Source organism: Bos javanicus, chromosome 12 (genome assembly GCF_032452875.1).
Source record: "Bos javanicus breed banteng chromosome 12, ARS-OSU_banteng_1.0, whole genome shotgun sequence".
NCBI lineage: Eukaryota > Metazoa > Chordata > Mammalia > Artiodactyla > Bovidae > Bos > Bos javanicus.
In genome coordinates, this window is record NC_083879.1 from 70820533 (window position 1) to 70841111 (window position 20579).

At 38.1% G+C, this 20579-nt stretch overlaps 1 protein-coding gene across 1 annotated transcript in view; it reads left to right on the forward strand.

The window, feature by feature from the left end:
- LOC133258054 (ATP-binding cassette sub-family C member 4-like) overlaps positions 1-20579 on the forward strand; it is a 292909-nt gene that overhangs the window by 189290 nt on the left and 83040 nt on the right. Inside the window, 4 exon segments of the mRNA XM_061434393.1 lie at positions 599-739; positions 1529-1566; positions 1959-2053; positions 5594-5740. Coding sequence (XP_061290377.1) covers positions 599-739; positions 1529-1566; positions 1959-2053; positions 5594-5740 — 421 coding nt within the window.

Sequence of the window (20579 nt, forward strand, 5' to 3'; positions counted from 1 at the left end):
ATGACACAAGTCATCTAGAGGGATACATTAACTACATTATCATTTTATGTGTTATTTTGGAACAAACTTCTGCATTCATGTTTGAATTGGATATGTTTTATGTGTGCTGAAAGTCATAATATCCTATTTTTATTCTTTAGTCATATAATTTATATTTTAATTGAAGTACAACTGCTTTACAATGTTGTGTTGCTTTCCACTCTGCAATGAAGTGAATCCACTCTATGTATACATATATCCCCTCCCTCTTGGACTTCCTTTCCCCCCTACACCCCTGTCCCAAACATCTAGACATCACAGAGCACTGCTACTTTAAGCAAAGCCACAGAACAATGAATAACCTTGTGCAAATGATATTTCCTTATTTCTAATAGATTACTAGAAGTAATATGGCTAGGTCCAAGAGTCAATGCATATATGGTTTGGTGAGATATTTCCATACCCTGTCCATAGGAGATGGACTATCTTGCACTCCTACCAGCATGTGAGGTGTGTCTGTTTTCGCCACAGAATTGCAATTTAGGGCATTGTTGAACTTTTGTAGTTTTGTAGATAATTATTTTAAATTTTGTCTTTCACTGCCATTTTTCCCTCCAAGACTGAGAATATACAGGATACACTATCTGAGGAGAGACGTTTAGAAGGAAAAGTTGGTTTTAAGACCTACAAGAATTACTTCAGAGCTGGTGCTCACTGGTCCGTCATCATTTTCCTTGTTCTAGTAAGCATAGCAGCTCAGGTAAGTAAGGAAATTTGTTTTGGTGTGTGTCCTTAGCTTGATATTCACATACTATTTATACTGTATCTATTTATTTAATTATTATTATGTTTATGAAGAGATTTATTTAAAAAAACTGGCTCATGAAGCTGTGGGATCTACCTGGGTGAATCTGAAAGCAGAAGAGCAGGCCTGCAGGCTGGAACCTCAGGCAGGAGCTGCAGTCTTAAGGCAGAATTTCTTCCTTCTCCAGGAAGCTTCAGGTTGTGCTCTTATATCCTTCAACTGACTGGATGGGGCCCACCACATTGTTGATGGTTATTTTTACTTAAGTTGACTAGTTATAGATATGAACCACAATCCACAAAAAATACCTTCACATTAATATCTAGAGGAGTGTTTGATTAAATGACCAGAGACTGGAATGGCCAAGGTGACACAGAAAACTGACCATCACAGTACCTGTCAAGAGTCTTCCTTCAAAACCCTGAGCATTTACACTCCTACTTTTTTTTTTGACATGTACTTGGATTTTCATTCAAATATGCTATCTTTGGGTAACAAAATAAGTGAGGCTTATTGGTATGTGTTTGTGACAGAGTCTAGAAAAAAAAAAAAAAAGAATGCATTTTACAGATATATAACATGTCTTCCCCTGACCTCTCATCATCTGGGATGTGGGGCTTGGCACAGACCCGAGTCGGAAGGACCGTCTCCCTATTCTGGAACCTTTCCGTCTCCCATCCTAGTGAGCGGTGTGTGAGGGCTCAGTAACATCAGTGTGTGAGTGACTGTTGTTTCCTGCTCTAGGTTGCCTATATCCTGGAGGATTGGTGGCTTTTAAACTGGTGAGTGATTCCTGCTCTGATCCAAAGTGCTGTGAAGTCTACACGAAGCCTCACTTTCCCACAGGGTTGGGGGAGGGGTGGGGTTGTTCAGTCTCCTCCTCTGACCCTCATGTAGTTTCCCTGAAGAAAAATGACAGTTCCTGCTGGAATGTGACCCTCCCATGGTCTCTCTCCATGTCTTACTCTCCGAAGCTTCCTCACAGACATTTTTGAGAATTGAAAGTTGTGATACAAATGGTATCTCTATAAGGCAGAGAGACATAGGGCCTTTAGAGCTGGGAGCCATTTTCTAGCATTAAATTCATCTCCTAAATCAAGGTTAATTTTTTTTTTCTGGTATATATGTACATTCTACCTGTAGCATAATATTTTTTTTCTTCCCTGTTCCATAGGGCAAATGAACAGGATACTCTGAATACCATGGCATATGAAAAAGAAAATATAACAGAGAGGGTTGATCTGGACTGGTACTTAGGAATTTTTTCAGGTAAAGCCAAATCATCTGGTCTCTTATACTAGACTCTGAGGTGCTTACAAGGAACCTGTGAGAGCAACTAGGGCTTCCAGGAGAAATTCAGAAATACCTCAGCAAATAAGAGTCTGACTTGCATTTACTCTATTAATTAATTGGAATAATTATTTTAAAAATCTACTAGAAGAAAGTGAATGAAGACTCTTAATTTGCTCTGTACTGGATGTTGGAAGTTAAACTAGAATTGAACATTCAGAAAATCAGCCACTGGAAACTGGAAACATGTCTATTCTAATGGGTTGCTTTATCTAAATCTTATTATATGGATGGACAAGGGGATTAGAAATGGATCCCCACTCTGTGGTTTGAATTTTTCCAGTTCTGTCTGAATAAGCCCTGTCTTTTATTGAACTTAGATGAATTTCTCTGGCAGCAAGGGCCCCCAAGCAAAAGCACTATTTCCTTGCAGGTATACAAACTCCCCTTTGCCACACTGCTCATTCCATGGGCTTCACCAATTACTTAAGAGAGAAGCTAAGTAGGGAGAAATCCAATGTCTGGGAATTAATTAGGATTCCTTCTTTCTTACCTTGAGATCACAATGTTATTACACCTCCAATTGTGTGATTAATTTAACATCTGGCTTGCCAGACTAATATTAATGTGGCTCTGTTTTCACAACAGTGCCTAGAATATGTGTAGCATTGCATACTTTCAAAAGGAAATACTCATCTAAAATTTTAAAATATCTGCACAAGAAACATGCATACTAACTTTCTGCAAAGATAGAGTGAATTAGATCTTTGTAAGAACCCACTCATAGAAATTTGTTATTTCTTTTGTTGATCACTTGCTAAAAAACCTAAATCCATTAGTTGTTTACCTTCTGAATTGGTGGACTGTGGGGGCTTAAAGGAAGAAGGAAAAGATTCTGTTGTATATTCATTTTGGATAGTGGGCTAAGGCAAATGCCTGTTGATGGAATTCAGGAATTCGAACAGCTTCCAGAGTTGGAATAACAGTGATGTGAAAAGCTGAAGGAGAATAAATACCTGATGGAATATTTATAACAGAAGTTATTTCCAGTTTCCTTAGTATCATGGGTTCAAGAGATGTTTGGAGGGCTATTTTAATTTTTATATGCATAGTAAATACTCATTTATGTCATTAATAAAACAAATTTCAATAATTATGTGCATTTGCAAATGCTTTTTGTTTCTATAAAAAATGAGAATAGATGCTCTTTTAGGTTAATTATCTTGTGTTAAGATATAATTTGTATTTTCATGCAGTTCAACTATTTAAGACATTTTCTACTTGCAACTTAGTATGGTATTTTCCTATTTTTTAAAGCTACTGGGTATTTTGTTCAATGAAGTGAAATAATTTCTCCTGTTTCCTGTTAATTCACATGCTGGTACCAAAGCATACCACAATTTCACATTATGGAAAATTTTGTAAATAGTGAGATTGAAACATGGAGAAAGAACGATTAACTACTTTTTATAATTAATTTTTCTTCTGAGTTTTTATTCAGTTCAGTTCAGTCACTCAGTCGTGTCTGATTCTTTGCAACCCCATGAATTGCAGCATGCCAGGCCTCCCTGTCCATCACCAACTCTTGGAGTTCACCCAAACTCATGTCCATCAAGTCAGTGATGCCATCCAGCCATCTCATCTTCTGTTGTCGCTTCTCCTCCTGCCACCAATTCCTCCCAGCATCAGTCTTTTCCAATGAGTGATCTCTTTGCATGAGGTGGTCAAAGTATTGGAGTTTCAGCTTTACAATCAGTCCTTCCAAAGAACACCCCCGACTGATCTCCTCTAGAATGGACTGGTTGGATCTCTTTGCAGTCCAAGGGACTCTCAAGGGTCTTCTCCAACACCGCAGTTCAAAAGCATCAATTCTTCAGCACTCAGGTTTCTTCACAGTCCAACTCTCACATCCATACATGACTAGTGGAAAAACCATAGCCTTGACTAGATGGACCTTTGTTGGCAAAGTAATGTCTCTGCTTTTGAATAGTTTTTATTAGAACTTGCAAATTGAGTTTGGAAAGCCTAGAATGAAATTTGTAAAAGGCAGAGGAACCAGATATCAAATTGCCAACATCTGCTGGCTCATGGAAAAAGCAAGAGAGTTCCAGAGAAATATCTATTTCTGCTTTATTGACTATGCCAAAGCCTTTGGCTATGTGGATAACAAAAAACTGGAAAATTCTGAAAGAGATGGGAATACAGACCATCTGACCTGCCTCTTGAGAAACCTATATGCAGGTCAGGAAGCAACAGTTAGAACTGGACATGGAACAACAGACTGGTTCCAAATAGGAAAAGGAGTACATCAAGGCTGTATATTGTCACCCTCCTTATTTAACTTATATGCAGAGTATGTCATGAGAAACTCTGGGCTGGAAGAAGCACAAGCTGGAATCAAAATTGCTGGGAGGAATATCAATAACCTTAGATATGCAGATGACACCACCCTTATGGCAGAAAGTGAAGGGGAACTAAAAAGCCTCTTGATGAAAGTGAAAGAGGACAGTGAAAAAGTTGGCTTAAAGCTCAACATTCAGAAAATGAAGATCATGGCATCTCGTCCCATCACTTCATGGGAAATAGATGGGGAGAGAGTGGAAACAGTGTCAAACTTTATTTTCTGGGGGCTCCAAAATCACTGTAGATGGTGATTGCAGCCATGAAATTAAAAGACGCTTACTCCTAGGAAGAAAAGTTATGACCAACCTAGATAGCATATTGAAAACCAGAGACATTAATTTGCTAACAAAGGTCTGTCTAGTCAAGGCTATGGTTTTTCCTGTGGTCATGTATGGATGTGAGTTGGACTGTGAAGAAAGCTGAGCGCCGAAGAATTGATGCTTTTGAACTGTGGTGTTGGAGAAGACTCTTTAGAGTCCCTTGGACTGCAGGAAGTTCCAACCAGTCCATTCTAGAGGAGATCAGTCATGGGTGTTCTTTGCAAGGAATGATGCTAAAGCTGAAGCTCCAGTACTTCGGCCACCTCATGCAAAGAGATCACTCATTGAAAAAGACTCTGATGCTGGGAGGGATTGGGGGCTGGAGGAAAAGGGGACGACAGAGGATGAGATGGCTGGATGGCATTCCCGACTTGATGGATAAGAGTTTGAGTGAGCTCCGTGAGTTGGTGATGGACAGGGAGGCCTGGTGTGCTGCAATTCATAGGGTTGCAAACAGTCGGACACGACTGAGCGACTGAACTGAACTGAACTGAGAATGAAATTGTAGTTTACACTTCACTTTTTATTCACACGTAGTTTCTGTTTAGTGAAAGGAAAATACTGATTTTCATATTCTTTTTAATAAATGTCTCTTGTGAATGCACTAAACTCTTACAGAATCCATTCTATATATGTATCTAAACTTATTTCCTTCACATTCTATATATAAAATTTATATGTAAATTCTTTTTATAGTGGAAAATGCATAATATCTTTATAAACTGCTTGCTGTACTTCAGTATCGTTGAAGAAAAGGCAGAGATTTTATGTTATGAGTGACATTTCTTTATTTCAGGTTTAACTGCATCTAGTCTCCTTTTTGGTGTCACAAGATCTCTGTTGGCATTGTACATCCTTGTTAATTCTTCACAAACTTTGCACAACAAAATGTTGAAGACCATTTTGAGAGTTCCGGTATTGTTCTTTGATAGAAATCCAGCGGGTAAGTCAGACACCAATTTTCTCAGTAAATATATCTTAAGACATTTAGTGTTTTGCCATGTTCTAGTATTTGAAAATGGAAGAGATTCTTGGAGGAAATCACTGTGTGTGTCTATTCATTTTCTACAAAAATCTTCACTGATATTTTTCTCTTACTAGAGAAAATTTGAATATAGGTGCATATAAGCTTTTCATTTATGTGTATGGGGGAATATAAATGAATGTTCACTTAGCAGAATGATTTAGGAATCCATTTGTGTGGCTTATGAAACACCATATATTTGTTTTAAAAATGTATTTATTTTAATTGGAGGATAATTAATTTACAATATTGTGTTGGTCTTTCCATACATCAACATGAATCAGCAATGGGTGCACAATTGTCGCTTCATCCTGAACCCACCTCCTACCTCCCTCTCTACCCCATCTCTCAGGATTGCCTCAGAGTACCAGCTTGAGTGCCCTGCTTCATTCATAGAACTTGCACTTGTCATCTATTTTACATATGGCAATATACATGTTTCAATTCTATTTTCTCATATCATCCCACCCTTTCCTTCTCCCACAGAGTCCAAGAGCATGTTCTTTAGAGGCTCTGTGTCTCTTTTGCTGCCTTGCATATAGGATTGTCATTACCATCTTTCTAAATTCTACATATATGTATTAATATTCTCTATTGGTGTTTCTCTCTCTGACTTACTTCACTCTGTATAATAGATTCCAGTTTCATCCATCTCATTTGAACTTCAGATCAGATAAGATCAGTCGCTCAGTCATGTCTGACTCTTTGCAACCCCATGAATCGCAGCATGCCAGGCCTCCCTGTCCATCACCAACTCCCGGAATTCACTCAGACTCACGTCCATCAAGTCAGTGATGCCATCCAGCCATCTCATCCTCTGTCGTCCCCTTCTCCTCTTGCCCCCAATCCCTCCCAGCATCAGAGTCTTTTCCAGTGAGTCAACTCTTCGCATGAGGTGGCCAAAGTACTGGAGTTTCAGCTTTAGCATCATTCCTTCCAAAGAAATCCCAGGGCTGATCTCCTTCAGAATGGACTGGTTGGATCTCCTTGCAGTCCAAGGGACTCTCAAGAGTCTTCTCCAACACCACAGTTCAAAAGAATCAATTCTTTGGCGCTCAGCCTTCTTCAGAGTCCAACTCTCACATCCATACATGACCACAGGAAAAACCATAGCCTTGACTAGACGAACCTTTGTTGGCAAAGTAATGTCTCTGCTTTTGAATATGCTATCTGGGTTGGTCATAACTTTTCTTCCAAGGAGTAAGCGTCTTTTAATTTCATGGCTGCAGTCACCATGTGCAGTGATTTCCGAGCCCAAAAACATAAAGTCTGACACTGTTTCCACTGTTTCCCCATCTATTTCCCAGGAAGTGATGGGACCAGATGCCATGATCTTCGTTTTCTGAATATTGAGCTTTAAGCCAACTTTTTCACTCTCCTCTTTCACGTTCATCAAGAAGCTTTTTAGTTCCTCTTCACTTTCTGCCATAAGGGTGGTGTCATCTGTGTATCTGAGGTTATTGATATTTCTCCCAGCAATCTTGATTCCAGCTTGTGTTTCTTCCAGTCCAGTGTTTCTCATGATGTACTCTGCATATAAGTTAAATAAACAGGGTGACAATATACAGCCTTGACGAACTCCTTTTCCTATTTGGAACCAGTCTGTTGTTGCATGTCCAGTTCTAACTGTTGCTTCCTGACCTGCATACAAATTTCTCAAGAGGCAGGTCAGGTAGTCTGGTATTCCCATCTCTTTCAGAATTTTCCATAGTTTATTGTGATCCACACAGTCAAAGGCTTTGGCATAGTCAATAAAGCAGAAATAGATGTTTTTTCTGGAACTCTCTTGCTTTTTCCATGATCCAGCAGATGTTGGCATTTTGATCTCTGGTTCCTCTGCCTTTTCTAAAACCAGCTTGAACATCAGGAAGTTCACAGTGCACATATTGGTGAAGCCTGGCTTGGAGAATTTTGAGCATTACTTTACTAGCCTGTGAGATGAGTGCAATTGTGTGGTAGTTTGAGCATTCTTTGGCATTGCCTTTCTTTGGGATTGGAATGAAATCTGACCTTTTCCAGGCCTGTGGCCGCTGCTAAGTTTTCCAAATTTGCTGGCATATTGAGTGCAACACTTTCACAGTATCATCTTTCAGGATTTAAAGAGCTCAAATGGAATTGCATCACCTTCACTAGCTTTGTTCGTAGTGATGCTTTCTAAGGCCTAGTTGACTTCACATTCCAGGATGTATGGCTCTAGGTCAGTGATCACACCATCGTGATTATCTGGGTCATGAAGATCTTTTTTGTACAGTTCTTCTGTGTATTCTTGCCATCTCTTCTTAATATCTTCTGCTTCTGTTAGGTCCATACCATTTCTGTCCTTTATTGAGCCCATCTTTGCATGAAATGTTCCTTTGGTATCTCTGATTTTCTTGAAGAGATCCTTAGTATTTCCCATTCTGTTGTTTTCCTCTATTTCTTTGCATTGATTGCTGAAGGCTTTTTTTATCTCTTCTTGCTATTCTTTGGAACTCTGCATTCAGATGTTTATATCTTTCCTTTTCTCCTTTGCTTTTCCTTCTCTTCTTTTCATAGCTATATGTAAGGCCTCCCCAGACAGCCATTTCACTTTTTTGCATTTCTTTTCCATGGGGATGGTCTTGATCCCTGTCTCCTGTACAATGTCACGAACCTCATTCCATAGTTCATTAGGCACTTTGTCTATCATATCTAGGCCCTTAAATCTATTTCTGACTTCCACTGTATAATCATAAGCGATTTGATTTAGGTCATACCTGAATAGTCTAGTGGTTTTCCCTACTTTCTTCAATTTAAGCCTGAATTTGGCAATAAGGAGTTAATGGTCTGAGCCACAGTCAGCTCCTGGTCTTGTTTTTGTTGACTGTATAGAGATTCTCCATCTTTGGCTGCAAAGAATATAATCAATCTGATTTTGGTGTTGACATCTGGTGATGTTCATGTATAGAGTCTTCTCTTGTGTTGTTGGAAGAGGGTGTTTTTTATGACCAGTGCATTTTCTTGGCATTTGAACTTACTAAAATGAATTTTTTTTGAGCTGAGTAATATTCTATTGTGTATATGTATCATAACTTCCTTATCCATTTGTGTGTCGATGAACATCTAGGTTGCTTTCATGTCCTAGGTATTATAAACAGTGCTGTAAAGTACATTGGGGTGCATGTGTCTCTTTCAATTCTGGTTTCCTCAGTGTGTATGCCTAGCAGTGGGATTGTTGGGTCATATGGCAATTCTATATCCAGTTTTTTAAGTAATGTCCACACTGTTCTCCATAGTGGCTGTACTAGTTAGCGTTCCCACCAAAAGAGTAAGAGGGAAATACCCTATATTTGATGTAAACATATTTAAATGTCCTAGACTAGTTGTGCAAACATGGACTCTTAAATAGCATTGTTAGGTTGTCCCATATGAAGAACCTTCTTACAAGTAATCTCCCTATAAGACACAGACTATATGTTTCTTTCTTTCATTGCCCTTTCATTCCTGGAATCACACAGCTCTGGCATGTTCTCCAACTATGAGGTTTTCCTAATAAGGTAATGACTTCCAATTACATATAAGAGGCTTTGTGTTACCTAACAGGTGAATCTTCAATAGTAGGTTTCGAATATGAGTGTCCCTGGAGGTTTACCAGTGGTTGATGCCTCCACCTTGAGGCCTTTCACCTGTCTTTGGAAGGTATCCTCTTGACTTGGGTTTCTATGAAGAGTTAGTTCATCAGTTAATTGGACATGCTCACTCTGTCCAGTTAATTAGATTTGTGCTGAGGCCCAGGGCAGCTTTGTTTTTGCAGGTGATGATTGACAGGACCTGCTGTGGCATGGAGGTGGGCTGGAGGGAGGATGGACGTAGTCTTGGACTGGCCATAAAAAGTCGTGTGACCAAGCCCAAAGCAAGTGCATACTATTTGGGCAGTCAAATATCAAAGCACGATATTGTCATGATATAAGTATGGACTGTGGAGCCACCTTCCTAGGTTCAGTTCCGGTGCTAGTTGCTAATTGTGATAGTTGATTGTAGTTATGTTAACACTTATGTGTTAATTTCTCTGTGTCATAGTTTTCTCACCTGTAAAATAGAGATGGTGTTCATATCTACCATATCACAATACCATGGAAATTAAACAGGTTAATACATTCAGAGGGCTTAGCACATGGTTAGTGCCTAATGAACCTTAGTGATGATGATGACATGCTGTCTGGGAACTTTGTCTTCTGTGGGATGGGAATAACGGCTGCCCTCTTTGTTTCATAAGACTTTTGTGAGAATTAAATAAGACTGTTTAGGGTAGTATCCTGTGCAGATTTATTCAGCACTTGTTTAGTTCAGGCACTAGATAAAACACAGGTAACAACCTGAAAAGGCCCACACAGATCTTGTCTTACTATGAAACTGTAGAGAGAAAGTGATTGGAGGAGTCTATGCTATTATGGCTGTGAAGTTGTTACACTTTGTCAGTTAATTGAAAAACTACAGTCATAAAGTTTGGAGCATTAAGTGGAACTGGATTTCTTTCATCACAGCTTCTGAGTGTTCATGACCACAGTTAACCAGGCTTTTCATGTTCAAGACCTGTAGACTTCTCCACATGCTGATTCATTTATTTTTCAAGGATTTGGGACCAAGTTTAAATCTTTGAGGTTGCTCATCTTAGAGCAGCCAGCACACTCGTGTTTATCTTGCTTCCTTCTCCTTGTGTCTCTCAGCAGGACTTAATTCTTTCAAGAAAATAGAAGCCCAAATAAGTACTGCAAAGACAGGCCTAGTTTTCCCAAAAGGTTTAGGGGCCAAAAATTATTTATTTGCTCTTTTAATGATGGGTTAAATTAAAATCCTTTTTATAGTTTATTTTCAAAAGTAGAATTTGTAATAAATTATTTGTGGTGGACTTTCTTGTATGTGATGGCATGAAGAGCAAACCACATATAGTGGTTCTCTGGAAGTTGCAGTTCATAGATCCAGACTATTCAAGCTTCCAAGTTCTGTTGTCTGTCAATCAAGGAAATGAAACAGTTAAACAACTAATATGTTTCCCTGGGGGTTATTTATGCTTTAAAGTTATGTGGGTTAAATATTTGATATCTGATAGTAGCTTTACCTCACAAACTTAGGCCTTTATCAAGTAAAGAGGAGGAATTCATCCATTTTAAAACATCAGTAGACGTTTAAAAACTATTATTGGACAGAGAGTTTGGATGCAGGTGAAGATGCTGTGACGTCCAGGTTCTACTGAAACATAGCTGTGGAAGAGCTGTGCCAGTCACTTTTCTTCTCTTGGCCTCAGGTTTTAACATGTAAGAAGTGGAGACCTTTCCATTCTATTGGTCATCTACTAGTTGTTATTTGTAGACCCAAGCACTAGAGAAAAAGTTCCCGTCTTCAAGGTATTGGAAAACATAAATAATTGCAGACAACGGATTGATTCTTTTTTTTTTTTAATGTCATGCCAATATTCTATGATTCCGTATAGAAAAGATACAGATCCAAAATTTAATATAGCTGTAGATTGGAGATTTCAATTCACATGTATATTCAACACAGACACTTATAAGCATAGCCCTGTGGTGTATTTCTTTTTCATAGTCAATTACAAAAGTTGTTGCCCTTATTTTCAAAAAATTGCTAAAAACTATTCTGGAACTTAAAGATGAAATGTTTTCAAAATGAAATCATACCAGTGGGAATGTGAGAGGAATTTAGGAAATAAAACTGATTTTAAAAAAATCATCTCTAAGCTTACAGCAAACTCAGCTCAGTATCCAGAATCTTGCTGATACTGAAATGCTTTCTTGAGCCACCAGGGACAATCTAGGTGCTAAAGGTCATCTCAGAAAGTGTGTTAGGGAAAGAAGAGGGAAGCCAGCACTTTCACTGTTGCCCTTGGTAATCTCTACGCACACTTGTCTCTGGGCCTTTTAGAAGCATGTTATAAATGTTTTGACAGTAGGCTGAACATAAGCAATGCTGTTTCCTTCATAAATAATGTTGTCATGAAACTAACTGTGATCTGTTGAATGTTTTTTTCATTCTTGGTAGCCAGGATTAATTTTCAGAAATTTTTCCCTTAGGTGAAACTCCAATATATAGGAAAAAAGATGGCAAGCTTCCAAGTACAGTTTGAGTGGAAATTTATTAAGAGGTTGTTGAGTACAAAGCTATTATAAAATCAAGTTCTGTGTTCTGGAAGTATTTTCCTTTCCTTTCTTTTTTTACAACTGCATTTTAATAGATTGTATCCCATGGGATTAGTTTTCATTCCAATCCCAAAGAAGGGCAATGCTAAAGAATGTTCAAACTACGGTACTATTGCACTCATTTCATATGCTATATGAAATATATAAATATTTCATAATATTTATTTCAAATATTTCAAATAAATAAATACTAAGTTGCTTCAGTCGTGTCCGACTCTGTGCGACCCCATAGACGGCAGCCCACCAGGCTTCCCCGTCCCTGGGATTCTCCAGGCAAGAACACTGGAGTGGGTTGCCATTTCCTTCTCCAATGCATGAAAGTTAAAAGTGAAAGTGAAGTCGCTCAGTCGTGTCCGACTCTTAGCGACCCCATGGACTGCAGCCTACCAGGCTCCTCCATCCATGGGATTTTCTAGGCAAAAAGCATATGCTCAAATCCTTTGAGCTAGAACAACTGACCAAGAATTAATCTCCAAAATATACAAGCAGCTCAGGTACCAAAAAAGCAAACAACCTAATCAAAAAGTAGACTGAAGACCTAAACAGACATTTCTCCAAAGAAGATATATAAATGGCTAATAAACACATGGAAAGATGCTCACCCTTGGTCATTATTAGAGAAATGCAAATCAAAACCAAAATGAGGTGTCATCTCAATTCGGTCAGAATGGCCATCACCCAAAAGTCCACAAACGATAAATGCTGGAGAGCCTGTGGAGAAAAGGGAACCCTGTTGCACTGTTGGTGCAAATATAAACTGATACAGCCATTATAGAAGACAATATTGTTGTTGCTGTTCAGTCATTCACTCGTGGCTGACGCTTTGTGACCCCTGGCAGCACGCCAGGCTTCCTGTCCATCACCAACTCCCAGAGCTTACTTAAACACATGTCCATTGAGTTGGTGCTGCCATCCAACCATCTCATCCTCTGTCCTCCCCTTCTCCTCCTGCTTTCAGTCTTTCCCAGCATCAGGGTCTTTTCCAATGAGTCAGTTCTTCACATCAGGTGGCCAAAGTTTTGGAGTTTCAGCTTCAGCATCAGTCGTACCAAGGAATATTCAGGACTGATTTCCTTTAGGATTGACTGGTTTAATCTTCTTGCAGTCCAAGGGACTCTCGAGAGTCTTCTCCAACACCACAGTTGAAAAGCATCAATTCTTCACTGCTAAGCCTTCTTTATGCCCCCAACACTCATATCCCTACATGACTATTGGAAAAACCATAGCTTTGGCTAGGTAGACCTTTGTTGTCAAAGTTATGTCTCTTCTTTTTAATACACTGTTTAGGTATGTCATAGCTTTTCTTCCAAGGAACAAGCATCTTTTAATTTCATGGCTGCAGTCACTGTCCATGGTGATTTTGGAGCCCAAGAAAATAAAGTGTGTCACTGTTTCCCTTGTCTCCCATCTATTTGCCAGAAAGTGATGGGACCAGGTGCCGTGATCTTTGTTTTTTGAATGTTGAGTTTTAAGCCTTGAGTTTAAGTGAAAAAGTTTTAATTTTTTTCATGCTCCTCTTTCGGTTTTATCAAGAGGCTCTTTAGTTCCTTTTCATTTTCTGCCATAAGAGTGGTATTATCTACATATCTGAAGTTATTGATATTTCTCCCAGCAATCTTGATTCCATCTTGTGCTTCATCCAGCCTGGCATTTAACATGATGTACTCTGAATATAGTTAAATAAGCAGGGTGACGATATACAGTCTTGAGGCACTCCTTTCCCAATTTGGAACCAGTCCCTTGTTCTGTGTCCAGTTCTAACTGTTGCTTCTTGACCTCCGTACAGGTTTCTCAAGAGGCAGGTCAGGTGGTCTGGTATCCCTATCTCTTTCAGAATTTTCCACAGTTTATTGTGATCCACACAGTCAAAGGCTTTGGCATAGTCAATGAAGCAGAAAAAGATGTTTTTCTGGAACTCTCTTGCTTTTTCCATGATTCAGTAGATGTTGGCAATTTGATCTCTGGTTCCTCTGCCTTTTCTAAAACCAGGTTGAACATCTGGAAGTTCATGGTTCACGTATTGCTGAAGCCTGGCTTGGAGAATTTTGAGCATTACTTTACTATCATGTAAGATGAGTGCAATTGTGCGGTAGTTTGAGCATTCTTTGGCATTGCCTTTCTTTGGGATTGGAATGAAAACTGACCTTTTCCAGTCCTGTGGCCACTGCTGAGTTTTCCAAATTTGCTGGCATATTGAGTGCAGCACTTTCACAGCATCATCTTCCAGGATTTGAAATAGCTCAACTGGAATTCCATCACCTCCACTAGCTTTGTTTGTAGTGATGCTTCCTAAGGCCCACTTGACTTCACATTCCAGGATGTCTGGCTCTAGTTGAGTGATCACACCATCGTGATTATCTGGGTCATGAAGATCATTTTTGTACAGTTCTTCTGTGTATTCTTGCCACCTCTTCTTAATATCTTCTGCTTCTGTTAGGTCCACACCATTTCTGTCCTTTATCGAGCCCATATTTGCATGAAATGTTCCCTTAGTATCTCTAATTATCTTGAAGAGATCTCTAGTCTTTCCCATTCTATTGTTTTCCTCAATTTCTTTGCACTGATCGCTGAGAAAGTCTTTCTTATCTCTTCTTGCTATTCTTTGGGACTCTGCATTCAGATGTTTATATCTTTCCTTTTCTCTTTTGCTTTTCACTTCCCTTCTTTTCACAGCTATTTGTAAGGCCTCCCCAGACAGCCATTTTGCTTTTTTTGCATTTGTTTTTCTTGGGGATGGTCTTGATCCCTGTCTCCTGTACAGTGTCCCAAACTTCCATCCATAGTTCATCAGGCACTCTGTCTATCAGATCTAGGCCCTTAAATCTATTTCTCACTTCCACTGTATAATCATAAGGGATTTGATTTAGGTCATACTTGAATGGTCTAGTGGTTTTCCCTACTTTCTTCAATTTCAGTCTGTATTTGGCAATAAGGAGATCATAATCTGAGCCACAGTCACCTCCACGTCTTGTTTTTACTGACTATATAGAAATTCTCTGTCTTTGGCTGCAAAGATTATAATGAGTCTGATTTCGGTGTCAACCATCTGGTAGAAAATTCTCTTGTGTTGTTGGAAGAGGGTATTTTCTATGACCAGTGCGTTCTCTTGGCAGAACTCTATTAGCCGTTGCCCTGCTTTATTCTGTACTCCAGGGCCTAATTTGCCTGTTACTCCAGGTGTTTCTTGACTTCCTACTTTTGCATTCCAGTCCCCTATAATGAAAAGGACATCTTTTTTGGGTATTAGTTCTAGAAGGTCTTGTAGGTCATCATAGAACTGTTCAACTTCAGCTTCCACAGCGTTTCTTGTTAAAGGGTATTTAGTAATTTGAAATTTTAACTTTACAAAAATCTATAATTTCCCCTACTAATTTTAGAAAGCAAGTTTGAGAAGTTGGACCCGGATTGTGGGTCAACTTTAAAGGTTTCTGCCATTTCTTTTTTCTTTCTCTCTCTCTCTTTTTTTTCAGTTGGCCCTCCCTGGTAGCTCAGATGTTAAAAACTCTGCCTGCAGATTACAGTCCATGGAGTCACGAAGAGTGGGACGGGACTGAGTGACTAATGCACAGCACTTTCATAGTTGATTTACAATATATCAGATATATAGTGGAGTGATTCAGTTATACATACATATATAAAATATGTACATGTATGTATCTTTTTAAGATTCTTTTCCATTATAGGTTATTAGAAGTTATTGAATATAGATCCCTGTGCTATATATAGTAGGTCCTTTCTGTTTACCTATTTTATGTACGGTACTCTTTATCTGTTAATATCAAATTCCCAATTTATTCCTTCCTTCCCTTTTCCCTTTGGGAACCATAAAATTTGTTTCCTATGTTTGTTAGTCCATTCCTGCTTTTTAAATAAGTTCATTTGTGTCATATTTTAGATTCCACATGTAAGTGGTACCATTCAGTATTCATTTTTCTCTGTATGACTTCACTAAGTTCACTTACTTCATCTATGTTGCTGCAAATGTCATTATTTCATTGTTCTTTATGGTTGGGTAATATTCCATTGTGTGTATGCACTGCATCTTCTTTATCCATTCATATGTCAATGAACAATTAGGTTGTTTCTATCCCTTGGATTTTATAAATAGTGTCACATATCTTTTAGAGTTATTGGATTTTCCGGATATATGCCCAGGAATGGGATTGCTAGATCATATAGTAGTTTTGGGCTTCCCTGGCGGCTCAGATGGTAAAGTATCTGTCTACAATGTGCAAGACCTGGGTTTGATCCCTGGGTTGGGAAGATTCCCTGGAGAAGGAAATGGCAACCCACTCCAGTACTCTTGCCTAGAAAATCCCATGGACTGAGTAGCCTGCATAGGCTATGCAGGCTACTCCGTCCATGGGGGTCTAGTTTTTAAAGAAATCTCCATACTGTTTTCCAAAGTGGCTATATCAATTTACATTCCCACCAATAGTGTAAGAGGGTTCCCTTTCCATCACACCCTCTAAGGCATCTATTATTTATAGACATTTTGATGACAGCCATTTTGACAGGTGTGACATAATACATTATTGTAGTTTTGATCTTCATTTGTGTAATAATTAGTGATGTTGAGAATCTTTTCATGTGCCTGTTGACCAATATATGTGTTCTTTGGAGAAATGTCTATTTAGTTCATCTCCCATTTTTCGATTGGGCTGTTTTTTCTTTTTACTGAGATGGCATATGTTCCCATCACTTCTTGGGAAATAGATGGGGAAACAGTGGAAACCGTGTCAGACTTTATTTTTGGGGGGCTCTAGAATCACTGCAGATGGTGACTGCAGCTGTGAAATTAAAAGACGCTTACTCCTTGGAAGGAAAGTTATGACCAACCTAGATAGCATATTCAAAAGCAGAGACATTACTTTGCCAACAAAGGTTCATCTAGTCAAGGCTATGGTTTTTCCTGTGGTCATGTATGGATGTGAGAGGTGGACTGTGAAGAAGGCGAGTGCCGAAGAATTGATGCCTTTGAACTGTGGTGTTGGAGAAGACTTTTGAGAGTCCCTTGGACTGCAAGGAGATCCAACCAGTCCATTCTGAAGGAGATCAGCCCTGGGATTTCTTTGGAAGGAATGATGCTAAAGCTGAAACTCCAGTACTTTGGCTACCTCATGCGAAGAGTTGACTCATTGGAAAAGACTCTGATGCTGGGAGGGATTGGGGACAGGAGGAGAAGAGGACAACAGAGGATGAGATGGCTGAATGGCATCACTGACTCGATGGATGTGAGTCTGAGTGAATTCCGGGAGTTGGTGATGGACAGGGAGGCCCAGCCCACTGCGATTCATGGGGTTGCAAAGAGTCGGACACAACTGAGTGACTGAATTGAACTGAACTGAACTGAATTTATATTCTGGAAATTAATTTTTCATCAATCTCATCACTTGCCAATATTTTGTCCTATTCAGTAGGTTGTTTTTCATTTTGTTGATGATTTCCTTTGTTTTGAAAAAGTCTTTAATTAGATTCCATTTGTTTATTTTTGCTTTTGTTTCCATTACTCTAGGAGATGGATCTAAAATATATTGACAAATTTATATCAAAGAGTGTTCTGCCTCAGGTATCCTCTAAGAGTTTTATGTTAGCCATATTGATTCTTCCAATTCAAGAATACAGTATATCTTTTTGTTTGTGTGGTTTTCAGTTTATTTTATCAGTGTCTTATAGATTTTGCCTCCTTAGGTAGATTTATTCCCAGGTTTTTGGTTATTATTTTGATCCTATGGTATATGGAATTGTTTCCTTAATTTTCCTTTCTGATACTTTTTTATTAGTGGATAGAATTGCAGCAGATTTCTGTATCTTTATTTTGTATCCTGGAACTTTACCAAATTCATTGATTAGCTCTAGTAGTTTCCTAGTGTCATCATTATGATTTTTGTTGTTATCTGCAAATGATTAACAGTTTTACTTCATCCTTTCTAATTTGGGTTCCTTCTTTTTTCTTTTTCTTTCCTGATTGCTTAGCTAGGCCTTCTAAAACTGTGTTGAATAAGAGTAGTGAGAGTGAACATCCTTGTCTTGTTCCTGATCTTAGAGGAAAGGCTTTCAACTTTTCACCATTGACTATGATATTAGATGTGGGTTTGTTATATATGGCCTTTATTATGTTGAGGTATGTTCTTTCTATGGCCACTTTCTGGGGAGTTGTTTGTTTGTTTGTTTGTTTTTTATCATGAATGGGTGTTGAGTTTTATCAAAAGCTTTCCCTACATGTATTGAGATGATCATATGGTTTTTATTCTTTAATTTGTTAATATGATGTATCACACTGATTGATTTATGGCTATTGAAAAATTCTTCCATGCCTGAGATAAATCCCACTTGATTATGTTGTATAATCTTTTTAATGGATTATTGGAGCTAATTTGCTAGCAATTTTTTCTTTTTGAATTAGTGTGTTTTTTTTTCCTAACTATTCTGTATTGAGGTATAGCTGATTAATGATGTGATAGTTTCAGCTGCATTGGAGAAGGAAATGGCCACCCACTCCAGTGTTCTTGCCTGGAGAATCCCAGGGATGGGGGAGCCTCGTGGGCTGCCGTTTATGGGGTCACACAGAGTCGGACATGACTGAAGTGACTTAGCAGCAGCAGCAGTTTCAGCTGAACATTATCTGCTAGAATTTTGTTGAGGATTTTTGCATCTATGTTTATGAGTGATATTGTCTTGTAATTTTCTTTTTTTGTGATATCTTTGTCTTGTTTTATTATAAGGGTGATGGTGGCTTCATAGAACAAGTTCAGAATTGTTTTTTACTTTGCAGTTTTTTTCTGGACTAGTTTCAGAAAGATGGGTGTTTATTCATCTCTAAATATTTGTTAGAATTTGCCTGTGAAGCAGCTGATCCTGGACTTTTGTTTGTAGGAGTTTTAAAATTACTGATTCATCTTCATTACTGGTAATTATCTGTTCATATTTTCTATTTCTTCCTGTTTCAGTTTTGTGAAATTGTACGTTTCTAAGAATTTTTCTACTTTATTGATGTATAGTTGCTTGTAGTAGTTTTATGATCCTTTGTATTTCTGTGGCATCAGTTACAATTTCCCCTTTTTCATTTCTGATTAATTTGAGCTTATTTTCTTGTTGAGTCAGCCAAAGGCTTATCAATTTTGTTTATCTTTAAAAATAAACACAAGCTTTTGGTTTCATTGGTCTTTTCTATTTCTTTTTAATCTTGATTTCATTTATTTCTGCTCTGATATTTGTGATTTTTTTCTTCTAATAACAACGAGTTATCATTTGGGTTTTGTTTGTTCTTCTTTGTCTAGTTGCTTTAGGTGTAAGGTTAGTTTATTTATTTGAGATATTTCTTGTTTCCTGAGGTAAGGTTGTATCACTATAAACTTCCCTCTTAGAACTGCTTTTGCTATGTCCCAGAAGTTTGTATTTTCATTTTTTGGTTACAGTTTGTTTTTGTTTTTATTAGTATTTGTCTCCAGTTATTTTTTTATTTTCTCCTTGATTTCTTCAATGATCCATTGTTAGTTTAGTAGCATATTGTTTACCCTCCACTTGTTTGTGGTTTTTAATAATTTTATTTTTCTTGTAGTTGATTTCTAATCTCATAATGTTATGGTCAGAAAAGACGGTTGGTATGATTTCAGTTTTCTTAAATTTACTAAGGCTTGCTTTGTGGCTCAACAAGTGATCAATCCTAGAGAATGTTTCATGTGCACTTGAGAAGAATGTGCATTCTGTTGCTTTTGGATGGAATGCTCTGTAAATACAATTTACATTGGTTTAATGTGTTATTTAAGGCCTGTGTTTCCTTATTGATTTTCTATCTGGATGATCTATTGATGTAAGTGGGGTATTAAAGTCCCCTACTGCTATTGTGTTACTGTCAATTTCTTCCTTCATGCCTGTTACTATTTTCCTTATATATTGAGGTGTTTTTATGTTGGGTGCATATATATTTATAATTGTTAGATCTTAGATTGACCTCTTAATAATTATGTAATCTCCTTCTTTGTCTCTTTAAGTGTCTTTATTTTAAAACCTATTTTGTTCTAAGTATTGCTACTCCTGCTTTCTTTTGATTTCTATTTATGTGAAGTATATTTAACCATCCCTTCACTTTCAACTGGTATGTGTCTCTAGATCTGAAATGAGTTTTTGTAGGCAGCATATATATAGGTCTTGTTTTTGTATCCAGCAAACCAGTCTTTGTCTTTTGGTTGAAGCATTTAGTCTGTTTACATTTAAAGTAATTATCAATATGTAAATTGCCAATATGCACTGGATCATGGAAAGAGCAAGAGAGTTCCAGAAAAACATCTATTTCTGCTTTATTGACTATGCCAAAGCCTTTGACTGTGTGGATCACAATAAACTGTGGAAAATTCTGAAAGAGATGGGAATACCAGACCACCTGACCTGCCTCTTGAGAAACCTGTATGCAGGTCAGGAAGCAACAGTTAGAACTGGACATGGAACAACAGACTGGTTTCGAATAGGAAAAGGAGTACGTCAAGGCTGTATATTGTCAACCTGCTTATTTAACTTATATGCAGAGTACATCGTGAGAAACCCTGGGCTGGAAGAAGCACAAGTTGGAATCAAGATTGTCGGGA